This window comes from Giraffa tippelskirchi, chromosome 8 (genome assembly GCF_054371585.1).
Source record: "Giraffa tippelskirchi isolate mGirTip1 chromosome 8, T2T-mGirTip1v1.2.pri, whole genome shotgun sequence".
NCBI classification, from domain to species: domain Eukaryota; kingdom Metazoa; phylum Chordata; class Mammalia; order Artiodactyla; family Giraffidae; genus Giraffa; species Giraffa tippelskirchi.
In genome coordinates, this window is record NC_137282.1 from 126,594,943 (window position 1) to 126,608,992 (window position 14,050).

The 14,050-nt window shown below is 40.9% G+C and overlaps 1 protein-coding gene across 12 annotated transcripts in view; it reads right to left on the reverse strand.

Annotated features, from left to right (window-relative positions):
• The window catches only part of SLC26A8 (solute carrier family 26 member 8), an 80,524-nt gene that overhangs the window by 57,181 nt on the left and 9,293 nt on the right, over positions 1-14,050 (reverse strand). For 10 of the 12 annotated variants that reach the window (XR_014062101.1, XM_081520193.1, XM_081520195.1 and 7 more), the window contains 2 exons: positions 13,809-13,995; positions 7,886-8,025 (listed from right to left, as the gene is read on the reverse strand). Coding sequence is in view for 11 of the 12 variants with exons in the window: in XM_081520193.1 (XP_081376319.1) it covers positions 7,886-8,025; positions 13,809-13,990 (322 nt within the window). In the remaining variant the exon portion in view is untranslated. The remainder of the gene's footprint in view (positions 1-7,885; positions 8,026-13,808; positions 13,996-14,050) is intronic. The other 2 variants (XM_081520196.1, XM_081520197.1) reach the window with 1 other exon arrangement.

Consider the following 14,050-nt stretch of genomic DNA (forward strand, 5'->3'; position numbering starts at 1 on the left):
CTGTACAAATCCCTAAACAATATACTTTAATTGGTCTCACTATTGAAGTTTATATTAGTGGAATTATAATGCATACAATTTTTATTTCTGCTTATTTTTCTCACTATTATGTATATAAGCATCTTCCACGTTGTCATGAGTTGCTTGAGAGGGCTCCCGTTCCTTCTGTGTATTCCAATATATGTATATATGAATGCTTATTTATTCATTCTACTTCTGATGGACATCATCTTAAACATTCTTACTTTATATTCAGTCTTGATACCTGGAGATGCAAGTCCTCTTATGTCGTACTTTAAGAGAACTTGCCTGTTCTTAGAAAATGTTATCTTTCAATTAATTTAGGTCCTTATTAATATTAATATCAATAAAGTTGTACATTAATAATTTCTCTGTAGAGATCTTGCACATCATTTCTTAGTTTCATTACAACTTATTTCATATTCACTATGCTTTGGTGAATGATGTTAAAAATTTTTTTCCACATTTCATTTCTCGCAGGTATAAAAGAATATAATTGATTTTTACTTACACATCTTGTAACCAGCAATCTTGACAGAATCTTACTAATTATATCAATTTATCTGTAGATTCTTTTGAATTCTCTACGCTAAAAAAATCATCTATAAATGATGAAGTTTTATTTCTTTGTAATTGCTATGTAATTTTTTACCCTTTTTCTTGCTTGAATACACTGCCTCTGAATTCAGTATAATGTTGAATAGCCCTATTTACTCTTTTTAAGGCAATTTTTGAAAATTCAATTTTATTTGTGGCTGCACTGGGCTTTCTCCAGTTGGTGTGAGGGCTTCTCACTGTGGTGGCTTCTCCAGTTGTGGAGCACAGGCTCTAGGCACATGGGCTTCAAGAGTTGTGGCACACAGGCTTAGCTGCCCCGCGGCACACGGGGTCTTCCAGGACCAGGGATTGAACCCCTTGTCCCCTGTTTTGCAGGCAGACTCTCAACCACTGGACGGCAGGGAAGCCCACCCTATTTACTCTTTACAACCAGCATGTGGTGTGAAGACTGAGTCTTTTGAAATGTAGGGTTTCAAATAACTCAGCAATACAGGGAAGGTAAGAGAATCTCTTGGTGACAGCCTGAGAACTAAATTGTGTAAGTCTTAGTTAAGGTTAGGCTGCGGAGAAATAGAGGGAAACCAAGTCTCTAAACTTTCCAAAACCTTAAAAATGCTTTTAATTTTGAACTAAGTTTAGACTTACAGAAAAGCTACAAAAATAATAGCGCATTTCCATATAATGGGAAAGGAGTACGTCAAGACTGTATATTGTTATCATGTGAAATGCTGGGCTAGATGACTCACAAGCTGGAATCAAGATTGCCAGAAAAAATATCAACAACCTCAGATATGCAGGTGACATGACTTTAATGGCAGAAAGTGAAGAGGAATTAAAGAGCCTCTTGATGAAGGTGAAAGACGAGAGTGAAAAAACTGGCTTAGTACTCAACATTCATAAAATGAAGATCATGGCATCTGGTCCCATCACTTCATGGCAAATAGATGGGGAGAAAGTGGAAACAGTGACAGATTTTATTTTCTTGGGCTCCAAAGTCACTGCGGATGGTGACTGCAGCCACGAAATTAAAAAACGCTTGCTCCTTGGAAGAAAAGCTACGACAAACCTAGAGAGTGTATTAAAAAGCAGAAACATCATTTTGCTGACAAAGGTCCATCTAGTCAAAGCTATGATTTTTCCAGTAGTCATGTATGGATGTGAGACTTGGACCATAAAGAAAGCTGAGCACCGAAGAACTGATGCTTTGGGACTGTGGTGTTGGAGAAGACTCTTGAGAGTCCCTTGGACAGGGAGGAGATCAAACTAGTCAATCCTAAAGGAAATCAATCCTGAATATTCATTGGAAAGACTGATGCTAAAGCTGAAGTTCCAACACTTTGGCCACTTGATGCAAAGGGCCAACTCATTGGAAAAGACCCTGATTCTGGGAAAGATTGAGGGCAAGAGAAGAAGGGGGCGTCAGAGGATAAGATGGTTGGATGGCATCATCGACTCAGTGGACATGAGTTTGAGAGAACTCTGGGAGATGGTGAAGGACTGGTGTGCTGCAGTCCATGGGGTTGCAAAAAGTCAGACACGACTGAGCAACTGAACAACAACAATATATGCCTTACCTAGATCCCTCTAATGTGAATACTGTACATAATCATAGTATAATTGTTGGTATCAGGAAATTAACATTAGAAAATAACTATTAATAAATACTTTACTTCAATTTCAACAGCTTTCCCCCAATTTCCTTTTTCTGTTTCATAATTCCATCCAGAGTTCCCTACTTCATTTAGCTGTTATTTCTCCTTAATGCTAATATCTGTTATAGTTCCTCAGTTGTTACTTGTCTTTCTTGATTTTGTCACTTTGGAAGAGTATTAATAGATGAGCTATTTTGCTAAATGCCCCTCAGTTTGGGGTTGGGCTTCCCTGGTAGCTAGGCTGGTAAAGAATCTGCCTGAAATGTGGGAGACCTGGGTTCGATCCCTGGGTTGGGAAGATCCCCTGGAGGAGGCCATGGCAACCCTCTCTAGTATTCTTTCCTGGAGAATCCCTATGGACAGAGGAGCCTGGCGGGCTACAGTCCATGGGGTCCCAAAGAGTCGGACACGACTGAGTGACTAAGCACAGCACAGCACAGGTTCCTCATGATCATACTAAGGTTAAATGTTTTGGATGCAAATACTACAGAAATGATATTATGTCCTTCTTAGTGCATCATATCACAGAACTCATGATCTCCAAATGTCTTACTATTGGTGATGACAGCATTGATTACTTGGTGAAGGTGGTTGCTCCCAGGTTCTCTATTGTAAAGTAGTGGAGGAGTTAATAAATATCTTGAGGAAGATATTTGGAACTATATACGTCCTGGCTTCCCTGGTGGCTCAGATGGTAAAGAAGCTGACTGCAATGCGGGAGACCTGTGTTTGATCCCTGGGTTGGTAAGATCCCCTGGAGAAGGAAATGGCAACCCACTCCAGTATTCTGCCTGGAGAATCCCACGGATGGCGGAGCTACAGTCCACGGGGTCGCAGAGAGTTGGACACAACCATGCGACTACCCCTTTCACTTTTCAAGTCCTGTTACATAGTTTGCCAACTTTTACCCACTGACTTTAACCTCTCTTTAGTGGATTTTATCTCCAACAAGTATTACTGTAGTCTTTCACTAATGGTGATTTACTATTTTCTTTTACATTTATAAATTGGGTTCTACTGTAAGGAAGAGCTAGCATGTTTCAAATAAGGTTTTCACTGTGCAGTATTTATAAAGATATTTTTAAATCTTGACTGAATTTGTTCCAATATTGCTTCTGCTTCATGTTTGGGTTTTTTGGCGGTGAGGCGTGGGGATCTTAGCTCCCCAACCAGGGACTGAACTTGCGTTCCCTGCATTGGAAGGTGAAGTCGTAACCACTGGATGGCCAGGGAAGTCCCACTGGGCAGTATTTTTGTTTCATTTGAAGACAATTATTGTTTGGTCCTACCTGTTTAAATGCAAGTAAAACTTCTGAATTGTTTACACTACAAATTATTTCATTATTCATACTACTTAAAATAACACACAGTCCCTTAATCAGTCAGCAAGAGTTGCTTGGATTTACTCATTCATACAGTTATGTAATCATTATTCAACAAACACCCTGAGTACCAATTATGTCCCAAATACTGTGCTAGATGCTAGGTATAGTTATACACCCTAATGTTATTCTTATTTTGGTACAAAATTATACTGATGACTTGGAAATTTAGCAGAGAAATGTCCTCAAACCTTGACTATAAGTGAAGGATCTTTGATAAGTGGGGTTCAGTAGTAGACTTGCAGGTCAAGCTACAAGAGTTCAGGTCTCTCATTCCAGAACCACAGGAATGCTCTAGAGATGTTCCGATACTTTCCTGGAAGTGAATATACTTTTACAAATGTACCATGTTGGTTTGTATCTGTCATATGGAAGTTAAAAAAAAAAAACTAGTTACTTAGTTGGCTACATCAAGTCTTAGTTGGGACACCTGGGATCTTTAGTTGTGGCATGTGGAATCTAGTTCTCTGACCAGGGATCAAACCTAGGCTCCCTGAATTGGTGGTCTTAGCCATTGGACTACCAGTGAAGTCCCTGCTGCATGGAAATTAATGTAATCCATAGTCTCCAAAAGTTACAAATAGCTTGTGATGCTTAACAGCATCAAAATTAACAACCCACTCAAAAAATGGGCAGAAGACCTAAATAGACATTTCTCCAAAGAACTACCGAAGTTCATGCACCCCAGAGCTCAGGCTCCACAACAAGAGAAGCTTGAGCACTGTAACTAAGAGAGTAGCCCCCGCTCACCGTAACTAGAGAAAGCCCACGCACAGCGAGGAAGACCCAGTGCAGCCCCGAATAGTTACGTAACCAAGTAATTTTTAATAAATGAGTATATCAATAGAAATCTTCTTTAGAAGAACGTACTATAACATCAACTATACATAAAAAAAGAAACAGACCCACAAAAATATGGCTATTTGATCTCTGACAAAAGTGCAAAAACAATTCAGTCAACAATAGTCTTTAAAGATGCGACAAAAAATAAAGCTTTGATCTAAACTTCACATCTTACATAATGATTAACTCAAAACAGATCGGTTCTAAAAATAAAGCTTAAAATATAAGACTTTGAGAAGAAAACATAGAAGAAAATCTTTGTGACCTAATGATTAAGAGTTTTTGTATATGACAGAAAAAACTCAATTCATAAACAGAAAAAAAATGAACTTTGTCAAAATTAAAACCCTTTGCTCTGTCAAATATATTGTCAAGAGAATGAGAAGATAAGCTACAGACTGAGAGAATATATTTGAAAATCACATATCTAACAAAGGACTAATTCTCAAAAACTAACAATAAGAAAAGAAAATCCAATTAAAAGATGAGCAAAAAACTTGAACAGGCACTTTGCCAAAGGGGATCTGAGGACAGCAAATAAGAACATGAAAAGATGTTCAACTTCATTAGCCATTAGAGAAATGCAAATTACAAACATAATGAAGGACTTCCCTGTGGTACAGTGGATGAGTATCTCCCTGCCATTGAAGGGGACACGGGTTTGATCCCTGGTCTGGGAAGATTCTACATGTTGTGGGCAACTAAGCCCATGAGCCACGACTGCTGAAGCCCACGCACCTTGGAGCCTGTGCTTTGCAACAAGAGAAGTCACTGCTATGAGGAGCCCACCCACCGCAACTAGAGAGCAGCCCCCACTCACTGCAACTAGAGAAAGTCCATGCACAGCAACAAAGATCCAGCACAGCCAAAAATAATTAATTAATTTGAAAATCTTTACTCTTTGAAAAAGCAAAAATTGGCTGCATTGGGCCTTAGTTGTGGTGTGAAGGCTCAGTAGTTGTAGCGTGTGGGCTTAGTCACTCCATGGCATAATGGGATCCTAGTTCCCTGATCAGGGATCGAACCCATAATCCCCGCATTGCAAGGTAGATTCTTAACCACTGGACCACCAGGCAAGTCCCTAAAAAACCTTTAAATAAAAAAGGTGCAAGGGATCTCTGTTTTTTTTTTTTTTTTTTTTTTTTACAAATTCATGTGAATCTATAGTTACCTCAAAATAGAAAGTTTAATTTAAAGATACTGACAATATCAAGTGCTAACAAGGGTGTGGAGGAACTAGAATTCTCATATATTGCTGGTGGGAATATAAAATGGTAGGTTCAGCCACTCTGCATAAACAGTTTGGCAGTTTCTTGTAAAGTTAAACATACACTTCCCATATAACCAACAATATCACTCCTGGGGTATTTACCTTGGAGAAATGACAATTATGTTCACACAAAAACCTGTACATGAAAGTTCACAGCAACTCTGTGATGGCCCCAAACTGGAAACAAAATGTCCATCAATAAATGAATGGATAAACAAACTGTGATATAGTCATATAGTGGAATCTTGTTCTGCAATAAAAAGGAATAAACTATTGATGCATATAGCAGTTTGCATTGATTTCATAATGCTGAATTAAAGATGTCATCCTTCAGAAGTTACATATTCTATGAGTCCATGTATATGAGATTCTGAAAAAGATAGAGCTATGGTGATAGAGAAGGGATCAGTGGTTGCCAGGGGTCAGAGGTTAGCAGACAACCTGACTAAGAAGTGATGGCACAAGAGAGTTTGGGGGCTGATGGAACTGCTACGTAGCTTGGTTGTAGCAGTGGTTATACAAATTTTATACCTGTGTTTAACTTCATAGAACTGTAAGAAATAACTAAATTTTACTGTAAGATAATTATTTTAATGGAATCCCTTTTCCCCAACTAACAGCCCTATTGCCAGAGTTTAATTTCAGCTATCATTGGCCCCTTTCACTTCATTTGTGCTTTACACAACCTGTATGATCACAAATTTCAATCTTTCTTGGTTTGCCCCCAGAATAGGGAAATAGAAGTGTTTAAAGACTATGTAGGGAATTCTGAACTACTCTGAATAAAGGAGGGGCTTCCCTGGTGGCTCAGCAGTAAAGAATTGGCCTGCAATATAGGAGCCACAGGAGACGTGGGTTCGATCCCTGGATCGGGAAGATCCCCTGTAGGAAGGCAAGGCAACACACTCCAGTATTCTTGTCTAGAGAATCCCATGGACAGAGGAGCCTGATTGGTTACAGTCCATAGGGTTCCAAAGAGTTGGACATGACAGAAGCAACTTAGCATGCACTGAGTCAAGTGTTAACACAAAATCCTTTCTTTGATAAAGTTGATCTTGGGTTAGCTTTCTAGCTCTGTTTCTTTGGAAATCTAATAATGGTGGAATGTCAACTGTGTCACCAAGCAATACTGCTGCTGCTGCTGCTAAGTCGCTTCAGTCATGCCCGACTCTGTGCGACCCCATAGACGGTAGCCCGCCAGGCTCCGCTGTCCCTGGGATTCTCCAGGCAAGAACACTGGAGTGGGTCCAAGCAATACTAGTTATGGTAAAAAAGAACCTGATTAGTATGGCAACCCACTCCAGTACTCTTGCCTGGAAAATCCTATGGACAGAGAAGCCTGGTAGGCTGCAGACCATGAGGTCGCTAAGGGTCGGACACAACTGAGCGACTTCACTTTCACTTTTCACTTTCATGCGTTGGAGAAGGAAATGGCAACCCACTCCAGTGTTCTTGCCTGGAGAATCCCAGGGACGGGGGAGCCTGGTGGGCTGCCATCTAATGGGGTCACACAGAGTCGGACACGACTGAAGTGACTTAGCAGCAGTATATACTATCTGGTCCAAGAATGAATGAAAGATTAATATCTGGTGGGAAGCCCTAACTTTGAGCTTCTCAGAGCACAGTGACATTTGCAACTGGACATGTCACTATGGGACCCCTGGAGGCATCAGCTATGGGAATTATAAGAGATGTTAGTCCTACTTGGGAAACAGGACTCCTGAAGCCCAGACAGCTCCCCTACCTATCTAAGTGATCTTGTCTTATATCTGAACTGCCACTTGTAAGACCAAAGAGGGGCCCCTGGACTGCTGTGTGTGACTTGCTAAAGAGAAGCTAGCATGCTGGGTTTCTTATTCTTCACCTTTCTAAGTAAAATCAATGCCAAGTGAGATCTATTGGAGTCCTGTGAGTATGAAACGACTAGTTAAGGCAAAACTGACTGTGAGCAGGCATTACAAGAATTCAGGGTTCTAAACTAAACTGAGACTTTTGGAACCACCCTCGAAGAGCTAGAAATTTGGCAGGTAAGGAAACAAATGGTAATGATGTGAATGGAAATCACATTTATTTTTTCTGTTTATATAGCACAAGTAACTTGTTTACTCTGGACAAGTGATATATTGTCTATGGGTGAAAAGCCCTTGTATCTTTCTTACCTTGAGGAATTTGCACAAGGCCAACACTTATACCAGCAAGTAAGTCTCCAAGAAGCCAATCTTTGAATCGATAGAAACACATCCACTCTAGGAAGGGAAACATTGTAAGCAGGCATCTTCGGAACTTGTGCCATGAGCATCTGTGAGAAAGAACAGACTTATGTTCTTCAAAGAAAAAGTCCACAGGGCCAAGAAAAGCCACACCAAGTACTTTCTTCTTCCCATACAACAGAGTTTTTTGTCAATACTACTGACATTTGGACATACTGGACTGGCTAAGTCTTTGTTGTGAGGCTGTCCTGTGCACTGTAGGATGTCTAGCAGCATCTCTGGTCTGTATCCATTAGATGCCAGCAGCATCCCCTCCCCTAGTCTTAATAACCAAAAATGTCTCCAGGCATTGCCAAATATTCCCTGGGGGACGGTTATCACCTCCAATTGAGGATCAGTTCTTCATACATGATAAGAACTAAGCCTTGTAAGGGCTTCCCTGGTGGCACAGTGGTAAAGAACCTTCCTGCCAATCCAGGAAACATGGGTTCGATCTTTGGGTCAGGAAGATCCCCTGGAGAAGGAAATGGCAACCCACCCCAGTATCCTTCCCTGGGAAATCCCATGGACAGAGGAACCTGGTGGGCTACAGTCCACTGGGTCACAAAAGCCTCAGACATGATTTAGCGACTAAACAACAACAAAAGCCTTGTAAGTCCAGTATACAAATCAGGCGTGCAGTTTTATAGAATGTTTGAAGAAAATTCAAGCTACCAAAATTTTCCAGTAGAAAATTGGACTTTTATGGCTTTCTCTTGGTAAGGACAGTTTTCTGAGATGTGATATTTGTGGGTGGCAGGGAATTAACACATTCATATCATTCCTGTATACTAAAATTTTTACCAAGCATTAAGTCTACATGGCTTTGACCTGTAATAAAGAATCTGCCGGTAATGCAGGTGCAAGAGATTCAGATTTGATCCCTGGGTTGGAAAGATCCCCTGGAGAAGGGAATGGCAACCCACTCCAGTATTCTTACCTGGAGAATTCCATGGACAGAGGAGTCTGGCAGGCTACAGTCCATGAGGTCGCAAAGAATCAGACATGACTGAGCGACCATCACTTTCACTTTCATGTAGAAATTTATGGAAAATATATAATATGGAGTCTTGTGCTTATGGCATTAGCCACATAAAGAAAAGGCAATACAATAAGGCCTTATTATCTTTTAGCTCAGTGGATAACAACCAGAAGGCATTTTGCTTCCCAAGGGACACCTGGTAATGTCTGGAGACATTTTTGATTATCATGACCGGTGTCTACTGGATAGAGGCCAGGGATACCATCAAACATCCCACAGTGCACAGGACAGCCTTCCATAAGAAATGATTTTGTGGTCCAAAATGTCAATGATCCTGAGATTAAGAAAACCTACTTTAACCTTTAGATCATCTAAAACAGCAGAATCACTGTGAATCAATCAATCAGTTAATCAATCAATCCATCAGTAAAACTAATACAGTTTTAAATTGCTTTTTTCTATTTATATCTCAGGATGGGCTGAAAACAAAGAGTATGGAGATTTTTCATGTATGGGCTATAGCTGAATAACTGGGCTTTGACCATAGCAACAAATGTAACCTTAGTGTATGCAAGGCTAAAATGTGTACTCGGAAAAGAAGAAATTTCAACATGCTTGTCTCTCAAAACGATGAGCGTTACTGTCCCATAAGGAAGTTAAGGTCAAATAAGTGTAAATGTCTTTGCCAAGGTCACAATAATAAGTGTGGGCAGAGCTGGGGCTAGAAACCAGATCTCCTGATTTTTAGATCAGTGTTCTATCCACTCTGTTACTACTACAGTTCCTATTGACAGTGGTCAAATTCTGCTCAGGAGCCAGAAGCAAGACCCTAGGTTTTCAGAGAATGTGTGTTAGTAGGTGCTCAGTCGTGTCCAACTCTTTGTGACCCCATGGACTGTAGCCCGCCAGGCTCCTCTGTCTATGGGGTTTTCTCCAGGCAAGAATACTGGAGTGGGTTGCCATTTCCTACTACAGGGGTTCTTCCTGACCCAGGGATCAAATCTGCGTCTCTTGCACCTCCTGCGTTGGCAGGTGGATTCTTTACCACCGCGCCACCTGGAAAAAGCCCTTGGCAAGAATCCCGTGTTGTGACTCTTATGAAAACTCCTGGGTGTTAGGCAGGTGTAGAGAGTGTGCTCCTCCAATTATGGCCCTCTGTGTGGGTGGCGGGGGGAGCAGACCATGGCATCGGGACAATCTGTTTCTGTATCTCGTCCAGTGTTCCTCTCTTTCCATGTGCTACTTGACTGAAGACCTGCCACCCTAGGGAGAGTCACCAAAACTCTTTAGCATGCCAGAAAAATAAAATGGACTTGGAATAATGAGGACCTAAGATGGATGGGAATCAAGGAAGGAGCTGGAGGAATAGAAATTGAAGTTGGTGGAGGAAGAGTATAAGCACTTCAACATGAATCTAGGTCTTAGTTAAGGCATCTTAACAGTGAGGGATGTGAGAGTTGACATGAAAGCACAAGGGAGCACTCTAAAAGAAAAAGAGTATTTCAGTTGCTAACCAAAAGGGAAAAAATGAAGGGAGAGATGAAGTTTCCTGAAGAAAGGAAGAGATGAAGTTAAAGATTATTATTTGCTAGCTGCTTTATAAATACTCTCTAATCCTCACAATCACCTTGTAAGGTAGGTGTATTATCATCCCCATTTCATAGATGAGAATACTGAGGCTCAGTTGGGTTGGATAGCTTACTTAAAGTCACACAGTTGGGAAGCAGCAGGTGCTGCTAAGTCGCTTCAGTTGTGTCCGACCCTGTGCAACCCCATAGACGGCAGCCCACCAGGCTCCGCCGTCCCTGGGATTCTCCAGGCAAGAATACTGGAGTGGGTTGCCATTTCCTTCTCCAGTGCATGAAAGGGAAAAGTGAAAGCGAAGTCGCTCAGTCGTGTCCGACTCTTAGCAACCCCATAGACTGCAGCCTATCAGGCTCCTCCATCCATGGGATTTTCCAGGCAAGAGTACTGGAGTGGGGTGCCATTGCCTTCTCCGGGGAAGTAGCAGGACTGGGATTCAAAACCAGGCAATCTGGCTTCAGACCCTTGGTCTTAGCTACAGCGCTGGGCTACCTTTCATGTTAAAATTCAGAAATAGACATAACTGTGTGCTTTAGAAGTAAGGAATAAGAACTGTTATAAAAGCCCATGGGAGGCAGTGCAGGTCAGATTTAAATGTCTAAGGATGCGGCAGCTGGAGGGGAGTAAGGCTGCAACTTCTTTGGTAGTGCCTGTTTACGTTGAGGTATAAACTAGGGAAAGACTGTGCTTTCACAGAGCAAAGCCAATGCGGCCCCCAGGTGCTCTCTTTGTCATATGACCTCTGACCCATCCTGGAGCAGAAAAAATGAGAGCTGTGATACAGGACAGGGAAGGGACATCCAAGACCACAACTTGCAAAAGGCAGGATATGTGCAAAGGAGGAGGCTCAGAGGAAGGAAGGTCTGCATTAGGGCTGCGTGGAGGCCTTCCTGTCTTGTCACCCAACACATGCCAACTGTGGGTGATGAAATCAAGGGATGACAGGGGCTAATAAATGTGCAGCGTGAGTGAGGACAGTTTGAGTAGTCAGGGTTACTATAATGATGCAGGTCACATGGGGTTTGTAACCTGATGTCTGTAGATGACCAAGGGGTCTCTAGAGGAAATTCATGAGGGTATGTGACTTTAGGAAAAATGCTATCTTTATTTTCACTAACCTCCTAACTGAAATGTAGTATTTCCTTCAGTTATGAAGGTTGATAACAAACCACAGTCGTTATCAGCAGAGTTTTGATTTTGTATTTTTTCATATGTTGATAACTATACTTCAATATAACTGGTTCCCTTCATAATGCTATGTATTTTATGCATTTTTAAATATTCTGGCCAAGAGCATTTAATGGGGAAAGAATGGACTCATCAACATATAGTGCTGGGAAAATGAGATAGCCACTTGGAGAAAAATGAAGTCAGATTCTTACTTTATATCGTATACAAAGTTTACTCAGAACGCATCACTGATCTAAATCTAAGGACTAAAACTATAAAACTCTTACAGGGGAAAATCTTCCTTATCTTGGATTTCACAACAGTCTCTTAAATAAGACACCAAAGTCACAAGCAAGAAAAGAAAAAAAAATAGATAAATCTAATTTCATTAAAACTGTTGCACACCAAAAGACACTATCAACAGGCAACCCACAGAATGGGAGGAAATATTTGTAAATGGCATATCTGATAAGGGTTTAATATCCAGAATAAATAAAGAATTCCTATAATTCAACAACAAAAGGAAAAAAAAATCTAGTTTTTAAAAGGGCAAAGGAATAGACATTTCTCCAAAACAGATAAACAAGAGGCCAATAGCACATGAAAAGAGGCTCATCATATTTAGTTATTAGGGAAACGCAAAAAAAAAAAAAAACAACCACCCTATAATGTGATACCATTTTACACCTACTAGTATGGCTATAATAATAATTTTTTGAAAAGGAAAATAACAATTATTGGAGAGGATTTGAAGAAATTGGAATACTTGCTAATGTGAATGCACAATGCTGCAGCAACTGTGAAAAAAATTTTCTCATAAAATTACCATCTGATCCAAAAATTCCCCTCTTAGATGTATACCTAAAAAAATTACAAGCAGGGACTCAAACAGATATTCCTATGCCAATACTCATGGTGGGGATTATTCACGACAGCCAAAAAGTGGAAACAATCCAAGTGTCCATTAACAGACGAATGGATAAACAAAACAAGGTCTATACTTAGAGTGGAATATCATCAGCCATAAAATGAAGTACTGATCCACACTACAACATTATGTTAAGTGAAATAAACCAGACATGAAAGACAAATATTGTATGACTCCACTTAAATGAAGTGTCTATAATAGGCAATTCAGAGAGACAGAAAGTAGAAGAGAGGTTACCAGAGACTGGAGGAGGGGGAAATGGGGAGTTATTGCCTAATGGGTACAAAATGTCTTTTTGCAGTGATGAAAATGTTTTGGAAATAGATAGTGGTAATGGTTGCACAACATCATGAATGTCATTAATACTGCTGATTTGTACACTCTAAAATGGTTAAAAGGACCAATTTTATGTTGTATACATTTTACCACAATAAAAAAAGTTTAAAAAAATTATTCTGAAAAGAGGTTCATTAGGTCTGATAGCTAAAAGGTTCAAACACAAAAACAGGTTACCAGCCCCTGAACTATAGAACTTACATAGTTGTTCTGGTATCATTAATTAGTCCACCGTGGTTGCTTTTTGTTGCTATTTTTAGGAGCTGGCAACGGTCAATCAAACAATGTATTTATTAAATATCATCCCTGGATGCTGCGGGGGAAAACTAAGGTCTTTATGCCAAGTTTACAATCACGAAGGTGATACAAGAGACTTCCCTGGTGGTCCAGTGGTTACGAACCTGCCTGACAATCCTGGGACATGGGTTCAATCCCTGGTGGGGGAAGATTCCACATGCCTCGGAGCAGCTCAATGCATGCACCACAACTGCTGAGCCCAAGAACCGTAGAGCCTGTGCTGCATACCAAGAGAAGCCCACGCACCACTACTAGAGGGTAGTCCCCACTGGCGCAACTAGAGAAAGCCCTTGTGCCCCAACAAACATCCGGCACAGCCATAAATTAAAAAAGAGATAAAAATGTAAAAAGAAGGCGCTAGAGGACAAACCACACACACAAAAAAAGCCACTAAAAACAACTGAAGAGAAATTATGCAATAAGCTAGGGGTTCTGATGACAGGAACTCAGAAGAGGAAGACAGAAGCAGGCAGCAGAGGCTGCAAGCAGGGCCTCGGGGTTGCCGGCGGGGCTGCGGCTGGACCGCGCATGCGCACCTGCACTGCACGTGGTGACTGACGGTGCTGATGTCGATGTCCACGTTCCCCGAGGACGCCGTCTTCTTTCTGTGCTCCTGCTGAAAGGTTTCCTCATTGTACACGTCTCGCTTCACATCATACGTGAAAGAACTTGGCCTGTACCTAGAGCCAAAACTCTGGAAGCTCCTGTCCGGTTGCATTGTTCCTGGAAGAGTGGAAAGAAACTGAACAAATTAGATTTTTTTAAAAAAATCTAGATC